Raw genomic sequence first — 25,011 nt, 5'->3', positions numbered from 1 at the left:
ATTCAGCTCATCTAAGAAAGAGAATCAGAAGAGCAGATTGTATGACCTCTGTGTACAAGATTCTTGATAATACCTCCCTTTTGTGATGAATGATGGTGTGAGGATGAGTGAATGTATCTGCAGTAAAGGTTGGTTTCCAATAAATGGAAAATTCAACAGGACCCATATGATTTCAAATTATTAAGATATCCAAAACAGGTAGATAGTTATTGGATTCACACTTACTCTGACTATAAACACTACAACTAAACTTATTATAGTCAACTCTCAGTGCAACAAACACTGTTATAACAAAGTTGTTCACTCTAACAATCTACCCAAAAAAAGTCCTAATCAAAGCCAAATAAGAACAATACTATTCTAAAGAAGATTCATAATATTACAGCATCGACTTTAACAAACTATTCCAGTGAGGAATGAAATTTAAGTTTAGCATAATGAGAGTGAACAGTATGTGTTTTCAGAATACTTCATTTCCTTTTGTCAAGTTAAAGAAGTGATATACATTTTTTTTAGAAATGTAGGTTTAATAATTATAATAATAATTCATAATTATTATAATTATTCCCAGATTATAATTAGTATAATGGTTATTAGTAGCAGGGTATCAGTAGTTTAAAAAGTTTAGTATCATTATATTTTCGTTCTCTTCAAAATATCTATATTACTTTATTCATTTAACATATTCTATTATACAGTTTATTATTATTTATACGAAATGCAGTTTTTTTTTTTTTTTTTTTTTGAGAATTAATGTTTTGCACAGTCTCAGGCCAATTGTTGACCTAAGATTGACTGTGTCAGTAGATGGTCTATTAGTATGAAAAGATGGAAGAACAGCAAATAGCACCACTTACACAAGAGAGAAAGATTAACAAAAGTAATACTGTTAAAAATTCATGATTCAGTAACATAAGCTTGTGTTATTGTTCCATCTTTCAAATCATACTGAAGATGCTCAGAGCATGCAATTAAAATTCTACAAATAAAGAAATAATATTTTAAGTAAGTAATCTGTATTTATGGTTTTCATGAGTTGTAATAATACATTTTAAGTATGTTTTACCAATACTGTGCATTATTACAATTCTTTTGCCAAACTGAACTTAAAAATGAAACATACCATGCAAAAATTCAGCATATTTAACTAAATTTTTTCATTCTTCCCAAGTAACCATTACCTCACACATAGATGCACAAGGATCAAATTCAACAGGCTGAAACTGCCCATCCAAGAAATACACTCTTGCATGAACTGGTCTTCTGCTAATAGTGCAAGCTATTTCTTGTTTGGAAGGAGGCCATTTTCTGCCTTTAGTTTCCAGTGTTCTCATAAGGCACTGAAATATAAATAACAAAAAATGTACACATCAAAATAATTATCTGACACAATTAACTTCTACTAATACACACAAAGTAATCTGAAAAATATGAGGGACATTCTGAAAATAATACCTCCATTATGGCAGATTACTACTCTAAAGGGGCAACATCAGTGAAATTATTATTGTTGTCTTTCTTCTCCATGGAGATGGAGAAGAAAGACTCAAAATGGGAGCACCACTAACAATCAGTCACACAATATCTATCTCAGTTCTCCTTGAATAAATTTATTGATAAAACACTCAAGATCCCAAACAAAAATTCCTACTTATGGGTAGGATTAGAATTATCTTATTTTAAAAGGTCTGCTGTCATTTTAATTTGTTAATCAGTTACTTTGTTTGCTCTCTCTCTCTCCTCTCAATGGTTGGTTCTCTTAGCATAAAGTATGGTATCTTATACAAACTGGCCACTGAATTAGAAAATTTTATTGAATACTGTGTTAGATCTCCTTCAGCCTGAATTACAGCACACATGTGGTTTGGCACAGTTTCAACAAGGTGTTAGATTGTATCTATGTTTACAACATACCAGCTGTTCACCAGACAGTCCTTTAACTAGATCAGATTTGATTGAAGAGAACTTTGCTCCTAGATCTGTTTTTCTAACATATTCCATACATTCTCAATGGTTCAGATATGGGTTTTGTGGTGGCCAAGGAAGATGGTGCAAATCACTGTCATGATCACTGAACCGCTGCTGAACATTTCTAATGTAATGGAGATGGTAGCATTGTTGTTCACGAAACAACTGTCCCTGTTGAATAAAATGCCAACACTGGAGGATGGATTTCATTGGCAACAATGGTCAGATATTCCTTTGAGGACCCTGACCTTCTAGCAATATCAGGGGACCTATTCCATACCAGAACATGTCTGACACCATGACACAACCTCCAGAACCTTGAGTTGCATTGACAAGCCAAGCCAGACTCATTCCTTGATGGGACTTTTGCCAAACTCTCTGCCTAATGGCAGTACAGAACAAGGTGTACTGTGACTTGTAAGGACCACTTCACTTTTTTTTCCAGCCTTTCAGTATCCAGTCATGGTGTTCCTGACACCATTATAAACAAACTTTCAATTCTTTATAGAAATCAGTGGTTTCCATATAATCATACAAATGCCGATTCTCATCCTCTTCAATTCTCTGCACATAGTTTGGTGAGATATGGGGTCAGGAACAGCCTTCATTAAATGCTTCGGTCAACTGCTGCATATAGGAAGTTCTGTTTGTCTGTACAAGCCTTCTCAGATGATGGCAATCTCACTGCTGACAGTCTTAGGACCATTAGTCCTCTTAGACCAGAAATGTAGGTTATTTTTCTACTAATTAAAGAGCAGGCTTTGCTGTTTTCAAAATCATGGCTCCAGCCAGATGGGCACCCACAGTAAGTCCTTTATCAAACTCTGAAAGATTCTTTTTTTTCCCCCATTGTGATCAACACTACTGATGATTACTGACCAACAGCATTCTTAAATAGTTGCCTAGAACACATGGTGATGCACGTGATCAAGTATTTTATATATATGCTGCATAGATGTTTACATACGTCTGCATATAGGTTTCTTATTCAGAAGCTGGTATGTTTACTATACTGCCAAAATTACAGAAACACTAAAAAAAGGGGATGTACTGCTAATCACATTCTTATACAATTTCAAGGTTTGACTGACTTGCTTTCTTCCATGATCATGATTCATGTCAAAGTTTCTGGAATAGAAGACTATGTAGAAACTAGAATGCAAATAATTTACTGACTAAATTATTTACAAGATGACATTTCACTAGCTCAGGCTGCTGTTATCAGAGTCACTTAACATTGAAGGTACAAAACAAAATGACCTGGATAACAAGAACAGTCATATGCATACAGTGGGTGACAGTGGCACACTTCATGGTTATTCCTGTATGCTGAGAGTAGGTAGGATGGTGTGTGTGTGTGCCACAATCTATGCAAAATCATACCATTGGATCTGTTACAGTTATCTGGGTTTTGCAGAACTTGTGACACTTCCAGGAACAGTCTCTCTGATTTAAACTGGGATTGTGCAGTAGCTCAGCTTTCTTCTCTGATGAAATGGTCTTTCTCCAAGGCAAAAGTGGTGAGAGTCCACTTTTTCGTTGTCAGATATATTTTTTATGTTCTTTTTTCTGACCAAGGTAATCCATCCTGTCTGGCCAAAATACTGAGTTTCCTGACAGGGCTGCTAGAGGATGCCAGTGATGATATGGAAGACAGGCATCAGTAGATTGGTACAATGAATGAAAGTTCAATAATTATTATGGAACTTCAACTTCAGAGACAAAGATTGTAAGGAGGAAAGATCATACGACAAGAAGGAATGTGATGGGGAGGGGGACTATGAATGTTGGATCTTAACTAAAGTTTACATTGCCTCCAATGAAGGAAAGTGATCATGGAATGTGGAACTATAAGGCAGGTGATTATGATACATTTAAGAGGCAGCTTGAAGCAGTACCATGGCATCAAGTTCTACAATGAAAGGATGTTCACAGTACATAAGGGATAGTGAAGGGATATCTGGAGGAAGCAATATCACAACTGTATACCCAAGGTCAGAAGGGTAAATTGGGTAGGAGTTAGATGGATAATTAGTACAATTAAGCATGAGCTGCAAAAAAAAAAAAGAAAATATTGTATGTTGTAGGTAGGTGGAAGAATAACTAAAGAAGGATAACTTTAATGAGTGTAGATGGTGAGAACAGAGGTTGATGAATTGTGGGTACTAAGAATATTGCAGGATCTGAATGCAAACACAGCTGTGGGATTGGATGGGATATCTGCTTGCATTTTAAGACAATGTACAGGGGAACAGGGTCTCAATTCTGGCAAAGTCCCAAGAGAGTGGAAGGAGGGCAAAATAATCCCTTTGCATAAAGGAGGATCGAAGTCTGTGGGACCAAATTATAGACCAATCAATAGATCAGACCAATTCCACTCAAAGTACTGGAAAAGCTGGTCAAAACGAGAATTCAAGGTGAATAAGAATATGATACTCTATGAGGGGCAGCATGGCTTTGTGAAAGGTAGGTCATGCCTTCATAATCTATTAACTTTTGATAATAGGGTGACAGCTGAGTTGGATAAAGAGAATGGCTACACAAAGATACTGCTAGATTTTGCAAAATCATTTGACACGATGCACATGGAACTTTCTCACGCAAACTACAACAAATAGGGATGGATATGAAACTGGTGATATAGATAAAAGGATGGGTGATGGACAGATACCAAAAAGTAGTATATGGAGGAGCACAATGGAGAGATTTGATCTGTCTGACCTGACAGTTGTTACTAAAGAAGAAGTATTATCATAATATCCTGTACACCTCCAAGGGTACATGTCAGGAATTTGATGATGATAATAAAAGCTTATTTATGCTGAGTGTGACTAAAAAAATTATGCAAGACAAATTTGGGGAAGGGGGGAAATACTCAGAATTTTCGAGAGCTGCAAATATATCACCAACACAATCTTTAGTGATAAGAGTAGATTAAACAGATACAGAATCAAGTCAATTGAATTTCTCAACCAAAATCATTGCTTCATTGATATTTTAGTGATTTCATATCATTCTAGAAATGCATTTCATGGAATAGTCTTTACTGCTAATTTCAGGTTAAATGTATAAAGCTTCACAAGAGGTAACTAATTTTTTTCTAAAGAGCGGCAGTTATACAGTTCTACTAATGATATCAGGTGAGTCCAGTTAGGACAGAAACACATGAAAGCAATAATGAAAATAATTTCCCATGTAGCACAGAGTTTGAGGCTATCTGGTGTGAAGTGGAGGCTAACAGGATGAAATATATGGTGGGGTGCTGCTATAGGCCTAGCAGTTCATTTTTGGGAATGAAAAATGCATTACCAAATTACCCAGATGATTAATTATTATGGATGATGTCAATTATTAGAATATTGATTGGGTATCAGAGAAAACTTATAAGAATGAAGGAGAATTTATTGATCTGTTTTGTTACAATTTTCTCAAACAGCATGTGAAAGAAGCAACTTGAGGACAAAGAGTTACATTTGATCATAGCATCAGGTGTCTCAGTTAAGGATGTGATTATTTTATCACCAGCTGATAACAGTGATGATGCCATACTGACCTGGGAAGTGGCCAACTATATGGATGTTCCAATCAGAACAGGTTATATGCTGAGCTGCAAATCTGGATATTATGAAAACTCATGAGGAATAACTATTGTTAGATACTGAATGGACGAATTTTTAAGAAATTATTCATTCAGAATCTAACATAAGAATCTGGCTAACACCTGGTGTTAATATTTGTTTGACTTTGTTAATGTTTGACTTTGGATAATACCAGGTATTATCCAAAGTCAAAATTTGGATAATACCTGGTTAACAGCACACAATTCTGAATTTATGTTGTATAAATTCATGTTATTACATGTGTAATAACATGTAAATCACACTAGAAAAATCTTGTAGTTGAAAACTAAACTGAAGGATTATAGGATTAGTGAATTTTTAATAAGGAAACAGTAGTATAATCTTGTCCCATTAAGCTGTCCAAAACTTAATAAGTCGCCAAAGAAGTTAAGAGTACGAGTGCAAAGGTCGAGTTACATATGCACGTATCGGCCGTAATGCCGCAAGCTACAACGTACGAGGAAGATGACACAAGCGGGATTCCCTAGAATACAGCACCTAACGGCAGCTAGGACTTTGAGGATCATCTTGAGGGCATGAAAACTAAGGGTCGTGTGGAAAAGAAGGGACGAAATATAAGGCAATGCGCGTGATAATGCGAGGTTTTTTTCTGGTTGTTCCTGACTTCACCTTGAGGATTCCTGACTAGCAGACGGAGTAGGGACGAGTGAGAGGGTCCCATAATGCCGGATAGTGGACAGGCATTCTGAGTAAGCTGAACAAGATTCCATGACGAGCAGCACGTGAATCTTCAGCCCACGCAGAAATTGTGCCGGTCGCCGGATGTCCCATTCAAGTAGGAGCAGAGACAACACTATATCGAGGCAATGAGAAGTTCGAGTCTGGAAGAATGCAAAATGGACGGTGTAGTTATAAGCCTATTGCAGAAGCAACCGATTGAAGGAGGACCCGAATAACATGTGGCCATTAACAGACCTTCGGAAAAAGAATGGGTAACGTAAAGACCTTTACTATATGTTTGAATGACACAGAATTTAATGTTGGATTATATTAAGTGGACAATTCATAGTGGACTATAATAAGGATTTGTATTTTGAGATAGAGTATAATAAATTTAGTTTAATCCTTTATCCAAGTGTGAGCAAACAAAGTTTGCGCCTGAAAGTATCTTCAGGACTGGGTTAAGGTGGTACACACCAGGGCAACTCGTTGCAAAGGTGGAGCAAGCTACCAACACTCCTATCCTAGTATCTCCTATAATGCAAAACACATCTCCTTGCGGATATGTCTATTGTTATGCATTAAGGGAAGGGCCACTACCCAGACCGGTTTCGACCTTTATTGAGGTCTCTTCAGTGGGAGCCAGGCCCAAGTCGAGATATCAGGCAGAAGCATTTGCAGGTCATCTCCACCTATAGGAATTGCCAATTGGTGTGCCACCCTTTTTTAATAAATTACTCTGGATTTAGAGAAAGATGTTGAAAGTTTATTTTCCACTTGGTTAGAGTATAATAAATTTAGTTTAATCCTTTATCCAAGTGTGAGCAAACAAAGTTTGCGCCTGAAAGTATCTTCAGGACTGGGTTAAGGTGGTACACACCAGGGCAACTTGTTGCAAAGGTGGAGCAAGCTACCAACACTCCTATCCTAGTATCTCCTATATAATGCAAAACACATCTCCTTGCGGATATGTCTATTGTTATGCATTAAGGGAAGGGCCACTACCCAGACCGGTTTCGACCTTTATTGAGGTCTCTTCAGTGGGAGCCAGGCCCAAGTCAAGATATCAGGCAGAAGCATTTGCAGGTCATCTCCACCTATAGGAATTGCCAATTGGTGTGCCACCCTTTTTTAATAAATTACTCTGGATTTAGAGAAAGATGTTGAAAGTTTATTTTCCACTTGGTTAGAGTATAATAAATTTAGTTTAATCCTTTATCCAAGTGTGAGCAAACAAAGTTTGCGCCTGAAAGTATCTTCAGGACTGGGTTAAGGTGGTACACACCAGGGCAACTCGTTGCAAAGGTGGAGCAAGCTACCAACACTCCTATCCTAGTATCTCCTATAATGCAAAACACATCTCCTTGCAGATATGTCTATTGTTATGCATTAAGGGAAGGGCCACTACCCAGACCGGTTTCGACCTTTATTGAGGTCTCTTCAGTGGGAGCCAGGCCCAAGTCGAGATATCAGGCAGAAGCATTTGCAGGTCATCTCCACCTATAGGAATTGCCAATTGGTGTGCCACCCTTTTTTAATAAATTACTCTGGATTTAGAGAAAGATGTTGAAAGTTTATTTTCCATTTGGTTAGAGTATAATAAATTTAGTTTAATCCTTTATCCAAGTGTGAGCAAACAAAGTTTGCGCCTGAAAGTATCTTCAGGACTGGGTTAAGGTGGTACACACCAGGGCAACTCGTTGCAAAGGTGGAGCAAGCTACCAACACTCCTATCCTAGTATCTCCTATAATGCAAAACACATCTCCTTGCGGATATGTCTATTGTTATGCATTAAGGGAAGGGCCACTACCCAGACCGGTTTCGACCTTTATTGAGGTCTCTTCAGTGGGAGCCAGGCCCAAGTCGAGATATCAGGCAGAAGCATTTGCAGGTCATCTCCACCTAAGGGTGGCACACCAATTGGCAATTCCTATAGGTGGAGATGACCTGCAAATGCTTCTGCCTGATATCTCGACTTGGGCCTGGCTCCCACTGAAGAGACCTCAATAAAGGTCGAAACCGGTCTGGGTAGTGGCCCTTCCCTTAATGCATAACAATAGACATATCCGCAAGGAGATGTGTTTTGCATTATAGGAGATAAGCTTGCTCCACCTTTGCAACGAGTTGCCCTGGTGTGTACCACCTTAACCCAGTCCTGAAGATACTTTCAGGCGCAAACTTTGTTTGCTCACACTTGGATAAAGGATTAAACTAAATTTATTATACTCTAACCAAGTGGAAAATAAACTTTCAACATCTTTCTCTAAATCCAGAGTAATTTATTAAAAAAAGGGTGGCACACCAATTGGCAATTCCTATAGGTGGAGATGACCTGCAAATGCTTCTGCCTGATATCTCGACTTGGGCCTGGCTCCCACTGAAGAGACCTCAATAAAGGTCGAAACCGGTCTGGGTAGTGGCCCTTCCCTTAATGCATAACAATAGACATATCCGCAAGGAGATGTGTTTTGCATTATAGGAGATACTAGGATAGGAGTGTTGGTAGCTTGCTCCACCTTTGCAACGAGTTGCCCTGGTGTGTACCACCTTAACCCAGTCCTGAAGATACTTTCAGGCGCAAACTTTGTTTGCTCACACTTGGATAAAGGATTAAACTAAATTTATTATACTCTAACCAAGTGGAAAATAAACTTTCAACATTGAGATAGAGTAATTCTGCTGAACAAAGGAATGTCAGGAGTGAAATTTTAGCTGCATGTGATTGAGATTATATGTGAATTTGTAATTTTGTAGATGATCTATGCCAGAGTAGTAATGGGTTGTGAAATGTCTTAAAATGTAGCATGCAATAAGAGTTTGATTTATAATAACATAGTTAGTTAGTTTTAATGTTTTATAGTTTGTGTGTGATTAGCAATTTTGATCTGTGAGTGTTTTGTTGAATTAGCATTGAGTAACTAACTTAGCAAGAGATTTTGAAAAGCTTAGTATCCTATTCCAATTATAGTTGTAAAGTGTAATTTGTTCCAATAAACATGTTTTGTTGTATATGCCTAATTTCGAGAATTCAAACTACCACTTGCAAAAATTTAGAACTACAGCGGGAGGGAGCTTAATGAAAGTGTTTGAGTAATAGATTATTGGCCATGATTGCAATTAGTACCATTATCTATTTAGTGTATATTAGAATGAATGCCAATTAACCTAGGAATATTCCCTGAATTTGAATAAGCCCATATTATAGGACACTGGCTGGTACAGCAATAAAAAATAAATTTGCCAGTGTCCGAAAAGGAAGCATTCCTAGGTAGAGTAAGGCACTCTTAAGGAAGAAAAAATTAAATAAAGATAAACGAAGATATAACACTATCTTTGGTTTTATGGTATCAGTTGTTCAATGGGTAGGATATCAGCAGTGCATGGGAAGCTTTGAAAAGAAACTTAAATAATGCAGTATCTGAATGTGTCCCCAAAGGAATAGCTATCAAATATAACAATATAATATAAGATATAAAAAAAAAAAGTCACGATAACAGCTATCAAAGAACAAATAGAATGGGAGTGAAATGGATGCATAATCTTATTAAACAAGAGATGCATAAGAAGATGATGTAGAAGGAAAATCATGAGAATAAGAGTGAGAGGTATTATGAAATATATCAGACAGTATCCTAGTATAAGGATATGGGATAGTTCAAATAATGAGTGCTCACTTCACCAAGATCTATCAACCCGGTGATGTAACATAGTGTTACCCCAGCATTGGATGAAGAGAAAGAAGCAAATGAGATGATTCTAGAACTGTTGCATAAACTAGATAAGGATTCGGTAATTTGGACAGATGGGATATAAGTGCGTGTGCTAAAGGAACGTTCAACCAAACCGGCTAGGTCCTTGATATGTTTGTATAATTAGACTTAGCTGAGGAAAGATCCCAGAGGAACAGAAAGAATGTATGATAATCCAATTGCACAAGGATGGTGCAAAGCCTGATGTGTCTATCAACCTATCAATATCTCTGGAATAATTGTAAAATCTGAAAAGATTTTACAATTGCAAGGAACAGCATGGTTTTCTAAAGGGAGGTCATGTCTGAGTACAATTTGCTCATATTTTATAATACTGTTATGAATGAGTTGGATAAAGGGAATGGATACATTATGATACCACATTAAAGGCTATTGCATGCATCTTTGATCTCCTGGGTTGCAAAGGGATAAAGAAGAGTTATAAAGATGACATCAGGATTATGGAATATAGATTACAAGGACAGATTGAGAGTATGTGGACTGCAGACACTAGTATTACAGAAGAAAGAGGGGGTGATATGATAGCAGTCTATAAACTTTTGAAAGCGTGTTAAATGATATTGGTTGATAAAATGTTTCATTATATGGAGGATGCAAAGAGGACAAGGAGACATTAACTGTGGAAGTTAAGCTTGTGTGCAATTAAGAAAGAGATGAGAGCTAGATTTTTCTCTCACAGAACTATGAGTGGAACAGTTTGCCTGTTGAAGTAATGAATGCATCTAGAGCTTAAGAAAAGGTATGACAACTGGTGTGAGTGATGTATGGACTCTCGTAATGAGTCCTCGATTCCCTGGAGTCTAATAATAATGATGATTTTTTTTCTCTTTTTATTTACAGAGAGCCATGATCTGACACTAACGCTGATAAACTTGTCAAAATCTTTTTGTTAGAATCTGCATAACCACAGATGCAAAGTGACTTGAGTTGATCTATACACAAAAATACCATTCTTTGCAACTAATATTTGGGAAATATACTTTTTATTAAGAACATTATCACCTCTTTCAATAGGATAATTTGAAAAACTGCTTACCCGAAGTGAGAACTGAGCATACTGCCCCTCTTCAGTGACTTCATCAATGGCACATCTTTTGAGATGGGCATGAAGGTAACTGAGAATCTGCCTGTCTGCTGGAGTAGTGACGCTACAAGCTAGTGATAAAAGTTGCCAGTGCCGAAGATTCACTCGACTGTTGGGATCTGGAGAGTGAATGATAACATATTCTTTTAAACTGTTTAAGCATTTGTTAATTTATTTTCAGTTAATAATTTCTTATATAGATTACAACAAATGAATTAAATGAGAAATATTTATTGCGAATTGCATACAAAGATAAAATTGCTTTTTAATTTTCAGTTAATCTGAAAATTTTCTCTAAATTTTAAGTTAACAGTTAATGAAAGTTGGACATATATTGGACTGAAAGTATGGAAGCACAGAAGGATGAATGAAAGTGAAAGTGAGAAGAGGGGGGGGTCGAGAGTTAGAAAATTAGAAAGACTGAATGACAGAGAGAATGTGACGCAAGATTAGGAAGTTGAATTGGATTGGATGAGGAAAGAGATGAAATGGATGCGAAATTAAATTAAGAAAATTTGGGTAAAAAATATTAAAACAAATCATGATGGCATGAAAGAGTTAACGAAAGATGAGCGAGTGGCATTGTATGGCGACTCCATTATTAAAGGTGTGCTGGATGATAGGATGCATAAGGTATGTTTTCCATGTGGTAAAATGAGTAGTGATTGAGGCATTGGATATGAGGAGGGAGCGAGCAAAGGAGTTGATGGTTTTAATTGGTATGAAAGATTTGACAGAGAACAAAGAGAAGGTCAGAATGGATATCAGGAGGCTGCTTAGAAGGATAAAAGAGAATAGCGTGACAGGAAGGGTGGTCAGCATGTTGCCTGGGTATGACTGTGGTGAGATGAGGCGGAGAGCAAGGATTATGAATGATATGCTGGCTGAAATGTGTGAGGAGACGGGAGTGCAGTTTGTTAATAAGTCGAATGAGTTTGAGGGACGAAGTGAACTGCATGGGAGCGATGGACTGCATTTGAGTGGTTATGGTGTGAGTCGGTTGGAGAGACGATGGAGGTAGAAAAGTGAGTAAAGTGAGAGAGAATGAATCAGATCAAGCAGGAAGTGATGTGGAAGAGCAGGAGAGATTGAAGAGGTGGTTATGAATGAGGAAGTGAGTGATATGAGTATAGAAAATGAGAGAATGGGTGTGCAAGAGGAGCAGGGAAATGGGGAGGCTCAGGGTGGACAGGGGTACACAGCATAAGAAAGGTGAATGCTCTGAGAGGAGGTGAGAGCATGTGTAGAGAGGAAAGAAATGGGATGACCTGGGATCAAGAGGAAACAGTTGGAATTGAAAAGGGTTTTAAAATGAATATGCAGAAAGGGAAATGGCCCCAGTAAACATGGAGAGATCACATCGAGTGGGTAGTATCAGTGGAACTAGCTGTAGATCCAGAAAAGATTTATTGTGTTTGTATACAAATGCTAGAAGTATAAGAAACAAGGCAGATGAAATGGTTGCATTAATTGTGCCTGTTCACCCAAATATTGTCGTTATAAGTGAGACATGGTTGGAAGAGGACGACATCCTGACAGGAATAGAGATGGAAGGGTATGATGTGTTTCGTGAGGAAAGAAGGGGTAAAAAGGGAGGGGGGAGTGCTATTGATGATAGAGAAAGCGTTATGTCCATACAAAGTAGAGATGCAAGAGGGAAATATTGCCAGTGGTTTTGAGGCAGTATGGTGTGAGATAGAGGTCAATGGAATCAAATACTTGGTCAGATGTTGTTATAGACCAGGTAATGTGGATGGTGATGATAATGAAATGTATAATCAAATTAGCCAAGCAAATAGGAAAAGGGTGATCATTATGGGCAATTTTAATTATGGCAATATAGACTGGAATGATGAGATAGAAACTGGAAGTAAAGAAAATTAGTTTCTTGAGTTTTTGAGGAATAACTACGTCAGACAGTATGTAATAGAGGGCATGCGAGGATTGAGTGTCTTGGATTTGGTCATCTCATCAGAGGATGTAATTATAAATGAGGTATCAAATCATCCACTAATTGGTGAGAGTGACCATGAGGTGATTACCTGGGTGGTTGCCAGCAGTGTGAGGACCTCTGTGAGAAAAGGGTATATGTGGAACTACAAGGGGGGGGGGGGGTTCTACAAGATTATGAAGAGCTCAGGATACAGCTTGCCGGTGTAACATGGAATGAGGAGTTAGCTGGAAAAGAGATCAATGCAGCTTGGGGGATTTTCAAAAACTATCTAGTAGATGCAATGTCTAAATGTATTCCAAGGGTGAGAAGGTTAAATGAGGTAGGTGTGAAATGGATGAATAAAGAGATTAAGCATGCAATACAGAGAAATAGGGCATTGTGGAGGCAGCATAAAAGAAGTGGAAATAACCAATTCCATGAGGTCTACAAAGACCAGGCAAGGAGGGTGACTTGGTTGGTGAGGGTAGCTAAAGAGAGGTATGAACAGCAGTTAGCTAATGAAGCCAAAAAGAATCCTAGGTTGTTCTTTCAATATGTAGCCAACAAAAGAAAGAATGATTATGGAAGGATGACATTGATAGGAGAAAATGGTATAAAGACAGCTGTTGCAGAATGTGTGGTGGAGATACTTAATGAGCAGTTCATAAAGGTCTTTCAATCTTGTGAATGTGACTACATGGAGAGATTGAGAGCAGTAGATGATGGGGAGGAGAGACTGACTGTAAGTGAGCAAGAGGTGTATGGGGAGTTGAGTAAACCAGATGCTAATAAGGCTGTGGGACTTGATAATATATCACTGCATATTCTGAAGGAATGTGCCAGGGAGTTGACACCTGCCTTGACATATTTTTTTAATATGAGTCTTGCACTCGGTCGAGTTCCTAAGGAGTGGAAGGAGGGCAAGATTGTGCCACTTCATAAAGGAGGTGATCGAACTCAAGCATTAAATTATAGGTCTATCTGTGTGTCACGTGTTGTGGTTAAGTTGTTGGAGAAGCTTGTGAGAACTAGGATCCAGAGTTGGGTTGACAACAATGGTATTATCTTTGATGGACAGCATGGATTTGCTAAAGGGAGGTCATGTTTTAGTAATCTACTTACTTATTACAATAAAGTGACTGTTTCCTTGGACAGAGGAGAAGGATACACAGCAATATACTTAGATTTCGCAAAGGCTTTTGATAGAGCACCTTATGATAAATTGATAGTCAAACTAGAGGATGGGGTTGGATATTAGATTAGTGCATTGGATTGGAGACTGGCTATCTGATAGGTATCAACAAGTTGTGTATGGGGGAGTGATATCCAGGAAAAGGAAAGTCACTAGTGGAGTGCCTCGGGGGTCTGTTTCAGGGCCATTACTGTTTAACTTGTATATTAATGATTTAGGTGAAGATTTGGATGGAGATATTCAGTTGTTTGCAGATGATGCAAAGTTTTGATGAACCATGAAGAGTAGTGAAGATGTTGTAGCCTTGCAAGAAGACTTGAATAAATTGAGTGATTGGGCATGGAAATGGGGATGTGAGTTCAATGTTGCAAAATGTAAGATTTTAAAATTTGGAAAACAAAGATGGGATGCAGAATTTATGCTTGGTGAGGATATATTGTTGGAGGTGGAAGAAATAAGAGATTTGGGGGTGATAGTGGATAAGGATCTGAAATTTAGGGGACACATAGCCAAAATTGTGAAGACAACACAAAGGCTTCTGGGAATGATGCGGAGAACACTGACGTGCAGAAGTAGGGAGATTCTTGTTCCTTTGTATAAGGCTTTGATTAGGCCACACATGGATTATTGTGCCCAGATTTGATCACCTGGTTTTCAGAATGATGAAGAGATGTTGGAAAGGGTCCAAAGGTGACTGACTAAGGTAGTTTCTGACCTCTGGAATGTCGAGTATGAGGAAAGATTGAGAAGATGCAATTGGCAGTCTGATGGACTGGAAGAGGGAAGATATGATAGAGACCTACAAGTTATTAAGGAGTTGTTATAGGATCAATGCTGGAGAAGTTCTACAGAAAATAGTGGGAGATCGGGGAGAACCAGAGGTTATCCCTGGTAACTGTATAAAGAAGGTGTGAGTAGGGGAGTGAGAGGCAGGTTTTTTTCATGCAGAGTTGTAAATGATTGGAATGCCTTGCCTGAGAGTGTGGTGTCTGCAAGGAGCTTGAATGTGTTCAAGGCATGGTATGATGAGCTGTGTGTGTGATAAAAGGACCTCCCAGATGAGTCTGACTCCATGAGGTCTTGGAGTAATAATAATCATCATCAGACAGTTAATAGCATTTTAGAAATATACATTTAATAAATAACTGATATTAAGGATTAGATTATTATTATTATCAAAGAAAAGAGGGAACATGATGGACACTAAGGGTTCTATTAGACTCTATTCTTCAACACTTGAAGAATAGAGATAGAACTAGGGGTCAACCCTAGAAGTTGTGTAATTGTGTCGCTAGTAAAGGTATGTGGACTATATTTTTTGCTTGGAGAGTGGTGAATGAGTGAAATGAACTGCCAGAGGTAGTTGTGAGTGCTCTGATATGAGTTTAAGGAGAGGCACAACAGATACTATGTGAATAATGGTTAGTGTGGGCCTCCTGTAATGTATCATCTGACTCTATTGAGATAATACCATATAATAATTATTATTATTATATTTATTTATTTTAGCACTTGAACAGGAAAGTCTTCTCTTCTTCTTCTTACAAAACACTTCTCTGTTTTGAAAATTTTGCACTAGGTAAGTAGGTTTGCCATTGAAAGTTTTGTGACATTCACCATGTCACAAACTTACTAAATCTATGCCTATCATAGATTTCTGGTATCTTCCCCAAGAGGGGAAGATACCAGAAAACTGGAAAAATGCTACTCTGATACTGTTATTTAAAAAAGGGGACAAAGAAGAAGTAAAGAACTATAGACCAATTAGTATTCTCCCCAATCTGTACAAAATTCTCACAAAAGTAATAACAAATAGGTTAACCCCTCTTCTAGACTCAAATCAACCAGTAGAACAAGCAGGATTCTGTAAAGGCTTTAACACAATTGATCATATTCATGCAGTAAAACAAATAGAAAAAGCAGAAGAAAACCAATTGCCTCTCTGTTCAGCTTTTATTGATTATGATAAAAGCATCCAATTCCATCAAAACTAATGCAATAATCAAAGCACTCCAGAATCAGGGAGTTCCTGGAGAATATATGGACCTCCTCCAGGAAATATACCACACTGCAACAGCAACAATCCAACTTCACACAAGTAGCAATAAAATATCAATTGAAAAAGGAGTCCGACAAGGAGACTATCACCCAAAATCTTTACAGCAGTCCTTTAAGAAATATTTAATAATATAAACTAGACAAACCTTGGTATAAAAATTAATAACAGAAACTTAACACACCTAAGATATGCAGATGATATCATAATTTTTGCAAACACTCCAGAAGACCTTAATATAATGATAGAAGACCTATGTCATGAAAGCAGAAAAGTCGGTCTAAAAATAAACAGAGAAAAAACTAAAATCATGTTTAATCATTTTGCAACACCAAAAAACATAATAATAGAAAACAATTTCTTGGAAAGAGTCTCTTCATATAAATACTTAGGTCATCTCATTGATCTAAACTGTGGACTCCAAAATGAAATAAATAGGAGAGTTCATTTTCTGAATGCACCCCACTTGCCTGGGGTGCATTCAGAAAATTGAAAAGCATTTTTCAAAACAATGATGTCCCACTCGGTTTAAAAAGGAAGACATTTAATCAGTGTATACTTCCAGTTATCACATATGGTTGTGAAACTTGGTCGCTAACAAAAGCACTGGCAAATAAACTAATAACAACTCAAAGAAAAATAGAGCGGTTGATGCTAGGCATCACATTAAAAGAAAAGAAGCAAAACACCTGGATACGAAGCCAGACTCACATCGCTGACATCATTCTTCACCATAAGCTACTAAAATGGAAATGGGCTGGACATCTATCCAGGAGAGAAGATGAATGATGGACTACTATACTAACGAACTGGATTCCAAAAGAAGGGAAACGAGGCCGAGGACGTCTAAAAGAAGGTGAAGTGATGAATTGTCAAAATTTGTTGGCAATTGGTCAACCATTGCCAAGAACAGAGAAAGGTGGAAAGAATTGGAGGAGACCTTCGTCCAGCAAATGGTCAAAGGCCTCCTCACAGAAAATGGCTGAAAAGAAGAAGATAATGATTCCCCTATTTAATTAGCAACAAGTGGGTGCATCTTTTTTTGAAAAGATGCACCCACAATGCTCACACTGGTAGCACATTCCACATATACTTATGTGACAGCATGAGAACATAGACTTCATATGCTTTCTACCACACCTTTACTCAGCACTCAGGAATGATCCCTAGTTCTCTCTCTCTCTCTCTCTCCACCTGTCATGAGATGCAAATTCTCACTTGTGTGCATATATCTACTGTAAAATCCGTTTACTGTTTTATTATTATTACAACCTCCAAGGAATCCAAAAGACCTATCGAGGGAGGACACCTGCTCTACAACTCCGTTTCCACTACTTAATCCACCAACTACAGTGAACTGCCACTACCATCACCTACACCAACATCATCTACTGCCCAACACCACAAGTATTTTTTGTCTGTAAATTGTGTGTTCTCAAGGCCAATTTGTCTGTTTGCGGGGATGAAAAACCAGAGTTTCTGAGAGAAAATTAGCTAACTCATATTCAATTGAAAAATAAATAAATAAATAAAAAATTAATCCACCAACTACAGTGAACTGCCACTACCATCACCTACACCAACATCATCTACTGCCCAACACCACAAGTATTTTTTGTCTGTAAATTGTGTGTTCTCAAGGCCAATTTGTCTGTTTGCGGGGATGAAAAACCAGAGTTTCTGAGAGAAAATTGGCTAACTCATATTCAATTGAAAAATAAATAAATAAATAAAAAAAAATAAAAAAATAAAATAAAGATTCCTCTTGTCATGACAAAAATCGAACTTAGACCATTTCCAATTGAAGGGCACAACATATCGTCATTCTTCCAAATGCGCTACAGAGGTGCTTTCCCCCCCCCCCTTTTTTTATTTGTTTCTTTCTTTCTATCATATCTCATTTTTATTTTTAGTTTATTACTCAAACATTGAAGACTATATCCTCTCACTCTGTCCATACATGCATAATCCTCACACACCAAATAAAATCTTGGTTATTACCTACTGCTGTTGCATCTTTTCAATTGTCTCCTCATCACTCAGGAGGCCATACCTGTGCACAGTCGTCAAGAAGTAGTCGTGCTAAAGACTACTTCTTGACGTAGTCTTTGGGACTTTTGGTAAAGTGGGAGAATAATTTACATATCATTACAAGTTAAATGTTCTCTTCAACACTGCAGTTATCTGATGTGATGACTTTATTTCAGCAACCTAGTTCCTAAACTTTGAATCTCTGCCTGCCATCAACCCCAGATCTCTAGTTTTACTGAACACTCATAGCAAATTACTATTAATATAATACTTGCTTGCAATGTTCTCAGTTGTAATATGGTCATGTCTTACATTTTTCTTCAGGGCACTTCTGACTGCATCAATCTATCCCTAGATTATGGTCCCCCTCTGGTCTTTTTTCTTGCCATCAATGCCTGTTTTGTTAACTCTTCCTCTCCAATTTTATTTAAATGACCATACTACCTTCAATCAGCTCTGCTCACACATTCTTCAATACTAACAATGTCAAATTCCTATCTAATATCTTCATTTTTAATAAGATTCTCTCACCTAATTTTTCTCAAACTTGTCATACCTGTGATCTTGAGTTTTTGATCATCTGCTTTATTTCTAATTCAACTCACAGATCCATAGGTTAAAATAAGTTTGAACACTGTATTACATGCTACTAGTTTAGTGTTTTGGCTAATTTCTCTTATTCTATACAAATTCATTGAACTGGCTGCCTACTTACCAGCTTTGCTTATTCTATTGCCTATTTACATATTTAACTTGCATTCTTCACTAAATTGTTTCTAAATAGTAGAAATATTTTACTTATTCTACAGGTTCTTGACTGAGAATGGAGTTATCCATTACCTATTTTCATAGTTTTCATCTTTTTATTACTAATTATCATACTAAATTTGTTACAGTTGCTATTCAATTTAGGAAAGAATCTCAAAGACCGATACTGAATATGTTTAGGAGTACACCATCATCTGCATAACGCAAAGGACTAAATGTAACACTGCCAATTCTGATATCACATTAATCTCTTTCTTACAAAATGTGATTCACATGGATGATGAATATGAGTGGAAATGAAGTGAACGCTTGTCTTGCACCTGATTTTACATCAAACCACCTTTCTGTACTTTTTTATTCTAACTACTGACTTACAACTTTAATACATACTATGCATTGTTCTGTATGTTCCACTTTTGGCCACCTTGTCATATGCTTTTTCCATATCTACTTCACCACATATTTGTGATGAAGTAGATATGGAAAAAGACAACTTATAACAATTTTTCTTAGTCTCTTCTCAATTATGCCAACATGAATTTTGCTTGGAACAGAGAGGACAATTTCTCTGTGATTCCCTTGTGTAGTTTCCCTTTTTTATAGATGGAAAATATAAAGAGCTCCACTCCACTCATCTGGAATTCAACCTTCTGATTAGGCTTTATGAACATATGGTCAATGTAAAATTTTTATACTTTCATATTTGAGCATTTCTGGTCTAATATCATCTATTCCAACTGCCTTTCCATATTTAAGTTTTTTTTTTTTTTTTAAATAGCTCAAATATCTTCTACCACAGTATTTTTAAAGTGATTACTCTAGATATCCAGAATTAATTTCAGTTTTGTAAATTCAGTAAATCCATTAGTTTCAGCTTTGATGACAATGACTTTATCATCTGTTTCCTTTTCTACTGTACTCCATTTCTATGCTTTATCAATAGACTCCAGAACATTTTGTTGCCTTCTTGATATTTATCTTCAGTATTCATACCAAGAATTCTCATGACTTGTTTTGGTTTGTTTGACTTCTGACTTAACTCTCTTACATTTTTATCTACATTCTCTCAGGCCATTTTTCAATTTCTTGCTAGGAACTTTTGATATTTTTCTTCTTTTCCAGAACAGTCTCTTCCTAAGTCCACCATGGAGTTCTGATTTTTCTATCCATGTAAACAGCTTTGATACATGCCTCTCCAGCTGAATCAGTCAATGAATTGTTTTCTTCAGAGTCTGCCAGTTTCTTTAACTTTTTCATTTTTCCATGAATAATATTCATATAGTTGACAGCAGTATAGTTAGTCTGTATAGTTTTTATAATTAAAAGAAACACACATATTAACCACAGTGAAAATTATTTAATTATAAATATTTCATCCTAAGTATCTTAGACATCATCAGTACAGTAGTTTAAACAATAATAGGAATAACATACAGTTAGGGCACATGATTACAATAGATTCTCATTAAACGTGCGTAACGTGTTACAGAAGTTAAAAAAAAAAAACTAATAATAATTATTTTACACAATTTTGCATGACAATTTCCCATACTTTAGGAATAGTAAGAACGTCATTGTGGTTTAAATTTGGTCTGTGTAGTAGGGCTTCAGAACTTTCTTTATATAAACGTTCATGTTTATATAAAGATCTATGAAAAAGTCTAAACTTTTATAAAAATTATAACATAAACTATAATATAATATAATATAAACTTTTATATGTTTATATAAAGATCTATTTTCTCATTTTGTACCATCATTTTTTATTTTTATTTTTATTACTAACACCATGTTCCAACATAAAAATGTACACAAATTCACATGGAGAGAAGAGGCAAGGAATAAGAAAAGTCTGATTCACTATGTTATTATTGTTGATAGTGATGTTTTCTCCCTAGTGTAGGACACCAGAGTGTACAGAGGATTTGAAATTGGAAGTGATCACTATTTAATTTTGAGCAGGATAAAATTGAATTTCATATTGAAAAGAATTTTCAATATGAAATATTGAAAACTTTCTTACATGTTATTCTCTTCTTACATGAAAAGAATAATATGTAAGAAAGTTTTAAAGCGAATAAAAGTTGCGCAACTCTCAGATGTGAACTGTAGACTAAAATACACAAAGATTATTGAAGAAAAAATGAAAGAATTTGAGAACAGGAATCAAACCTTGGAGATTCAGTGGCAAGCCTCGAAGAAAGCCCTGATTGATTCAGCTAGAGAGGCATGTGGTGAAGTTGTCTGCAAGGATAGAAAAATTAGAACTCCATGGTGGATACAGGAAGTTAAACAGGCAGTGAAGGAAAAGAAGAAATCATATCACAAGTTCCTGGCAAATAAGTCAGCGTGTGCTCTTAGAGAATACAGAGACAGATGTAAGAAAGCTAAACAGTGTGTAAAACTAGCTAAACAAAAGTCATGGGAGGACTTTGGCAAGAATATTGAAAATAAATATCAAGAAGGTGGCAAAATATTCTGGAGGTTGTTGAAGAAGCTTAGGAATGGAGGAAAGAGTGCTGTAAAAGGAGTTAGAGATGATAAAGGTGACATGAAAACGGAAGAAAAAGATATGCTTGAAGTACGGAGTAATTACTTTGAAAAACTGCTAAATGAAACAATCAGTAATGACAGCACAGTGGTAAAAAACACTCAACAGGTATGCAGTCAGGAATATATATCCATACTCGAAGTAGAAAAAGCCATCAAAGGCTTGAAATGTGGAAAGGCAGCACAAGTAGATGATATTCGACCAGAAATGCTGAAGTATGGTGGTATAAAAGTCTTACAGCGGCTGCACTGCATAGTTCAGAAAGCCTGGACAGAAGGACGAATTCCCGATGATTGGAGTAGAGCTCTCATAGTACCCATATATAAAAAAAGAAATAAAACGGAATGTGAGAATTACAGAGGTATTTTCCTACTAAGTGTTCCTGGCAAGATCTATGCAAGTATACTTGAGAAACGATTGAGAAGAATTGTGGAAGAAAAGCTGGGTGAAGAACAAGCTGGATTTAGGCCAAATAGAGGCTGTCAGGATCAGATTTTCACTTTAAGACAAATAGTCGAGAAAGCATGGGAATATAACAAATATCTGTATTTAAGTTTTGTCGATTTGGAAAAGGCATATGACAAGGTGCCAAGAGAGAAGCTATTCAATATACTACAGCTATATGGTGTCAATGGGGCATTATATCAAGCAATACTTAGTCTTTATTTGAGTTGTAAGTCAGCAGTTAGGATTGAAGGAAGTACAGGAAGATGGTTTAATGTTAAATCTGGTGTGAGACAAGAATGTACATTATCCCCTCTGTTATTCCTTATCTATATGGATCACATTATGAAGGAAAGTGGTATTAAACATGATATCAAAATTAGAGATGTTAATGTTAGCTCTTTGCTTTATGCAGATGATGTTATACTTCTAAATAAATCCGCTACAAGTCTGCAAGATTCTCTGACTAAATTGAATAACTGTTGTAGTAGATATGGTATGAAGGTCAGCAATAAAAAGACAAAGACAATGAAAATAGGCAGAATTATTGAAAATGTCAACTGCGTTGTGAATGGAGAACCTGTGGAACAAGTAAAACATTTCAGCTACTTAGGCACGATTTTTAGTGAAGATGGTAAATTCAACATAGAAATAGACTACAGAATCAGCAAAGCTGGTATGGTGGGAAGTCAACTGAATAAATTCATATGGAATAAGAGAGAAATTAGTCGGAACACTAAATTAGCTGTATACAAGACAGTGTTCAAACCAGTTTTAACTTATGGATCTGAGAGCTGGGTCAGAAGTAAAACACTTGACCAAAGATTAGAGACCGCAGATATGAGAGTCCTGAGAAAGATTAGAGGCGTGAACAGATGGCATCAATGGCAATATCATTAAAAACGATGATATCAGGAAAGAACTTGACATTGTCAACATCAAGTAATGCGTTAGCAGAGCTAATCTCAGGTGGTATGGTCACTTAAATGGGAGAGGAAAGATTAGCAAAACAAGTGTTCTCTGCCAGGTTGGCAGGAAAACGACCCAGAGGAAGACCAAGATATAGGTGGATTGATACGGTACAAAGTGCCTTAGACGATAGAAATATAAGATCTGATAATGTTGGAGTTTTGACAAGTAACAGACTGATTTTGAGGAAAATTGTAGATAGGAAGTTAGTAATGATGTAATTTTTTCATGTAGTACTATCATATCCTGTACATGGCAGGAATTTGATGATGATGATGATAAAGATCTATGTAAAAGTCTAGATTATAATTAAATTATAATATAATTTAATATATATTATAGTTTATATTATATAATTAATTATTATATTATATAATTAATTATTAATTATTAAATAATATAATTTAATATAGCCTGTGTAGTTCAGTGGATGTGGCGTTTTCACACCACGGTGCTTGTCCGCACGAAGGAAGACTTGGTTTCGAGTCTAGTCGGCGACTAGAGGAAATTTTTCAAATCCTTTTTTTGACCGGTTCCCGAGTTAGTCGATCTCTGGCATGGGCAAGCCGGTTTTTCCTCCCGGAAACTTGGGTTTTTCGTCCTGTAAACTCAAGAAAATCGACCGTAGAACCCACATTATTTCAGACATTAAATATATTGTGTTAGGGTTAGGGACCACGAGATGGCGGCACATTTGAGCCGTCTCTCTTCACTGCACACCGCTTAATTAGTGATAGCCTTGGGCCATCTATCTCTGATTGGGTAACAGTGGAGATTGAACTGCCCACTCAGTCTCCAAGAGATAGGGCTAAATGGCCTCGCCTACTCCCGTATACTGGAATAAAAAGGCATTAGTTTTTTTTTTTTTTTTTTTTATAATTTAATATAAACTTTTATATGATTATATAAAGATCTATGTAAAAGTCTAAACTTTTACATAGATCTTTATATAAACATGAACGTTTATATAAAGAAACTTCTGAAGCCCTACTATACAGACCAAATTTAAACCGCAACGACGTTTTACTATTCCTAAAGTATGGGAAATTGTCATACAAAACTGAGTAAAATAATTATTAGTTTATTTTTTATTTTTTTTACTTCTGTAACACGTTACGCATGTTTAATGAGATTCTATTGTAATCATGCACCCTAACTGTATGTTATTCCTATTATTGTTTAAACTACTGTACTGATGATGTCCTAAGATACTTAGGATGAAATATTTACAATTAAATAATTTTCACTGTGGTTAATATGTGTGTTTCTTTTAATTATGATCTCACCACAGGTTTCGTTATTTAAAAAAAAACTTATTATAGTTGCAGCAGTGATGCTGCAACTATAAAAACTATAGTTGCAGAATATCAAAAGTACAAAAAAATTTACAAAAAAAAAATCAACAAAATCCTAAGAGAGAGAAGGGGAAAAAAAAAAAAAAAAAACTACTTGCACATATGTATCTCCAATATCCAGGACCTAGACATTAATGATATACACTGCTTCATGTAACTTAACATGATCTGTTATTCCTTAATGACCCTAAACAGGAATCCTTTATGATTACAGTGCACATTAGCTACCCTAACTACATTTTGCATGACATACTTTTATCAGAACTGATATCCCATGCCAAACAGTGATTACTAAGCTCTGAATCCTCTCTGTACAATCTGCTTGAGCTCAAGATTCACTTAGCTCACCTTACTGTTGTCATCTACTGCTCTCTCTCCTAATTCTGATGATCACACTGACCTCTTTTTATACAGTTTAATTACCCAAACAGTGAGATTTTCCTTGGAGATTATGTTCTCACCGGTTTACTGTCTCCTAACTTAAGAGATCAAGATGGAAGAGAAGCTTAATTATTTACTTTTGGTAATTCCACACCAATCATTCACCTACCAACCAGGTTAATCGTCATTATTCTCTCAAAATTGCAA

The 25,011-nt window shown here is 36.4% G+C and overlaps 1 protein-coding gene across 3 annotated transcripts in view; it reads right to left on the bottom strand.

Annotated features, from left to right (window-relative positions):
• Myo81F (unconventional myosin 81F) overlaps positions 1 to 25,011 on the bottom strand; it is a 454,212-nt gene that overhangs the window by 66,628 nt on the left and 362,573 nt on the right. For all 3 annotated transcript variants that reach the window (XM_090398885.1, XM_090398887.1, XM_090398886.1), the window contains 2 exons: positions 11,077 to 11,243; positions 1,182 to 1,340 (listed from right to left, as the gene is read on the bottom strand). In XM_090398885.1, the coding sequence (XP_090255011.1) occupies positions 1,182 to 1,340; positions 11,077 to 11,243 (326 nt within the window). The remainder of the gene's footprint in view (positions 1 to 1,181; positions 1,341 to 11,076; positions 11,244 to 25,011) is intronic.

This window comes from Typopeltis vanoorti, chromosome 10, assembly GCF_054136105.1.
Source record: "Typopeltis vanoorti isolate ZY-2024b chromosome 10, IOZ_Tvanoo_1.0, whole genome shotgun sequence".
In the NCBI taxonomy this organism is placed as follows: domain Eukaryota; kingdom Metazoa; phylum Arthropoda; class Arachnida; order Uropygi; family Thelyphonidae; genus Typopeltis; species Typopeltis vanoorti.
The sequence above is the reverse complement of the archived record's forward strand: the minus strand, read 5'-3'. Positions and strand labels throughout refer to the sequence as shown.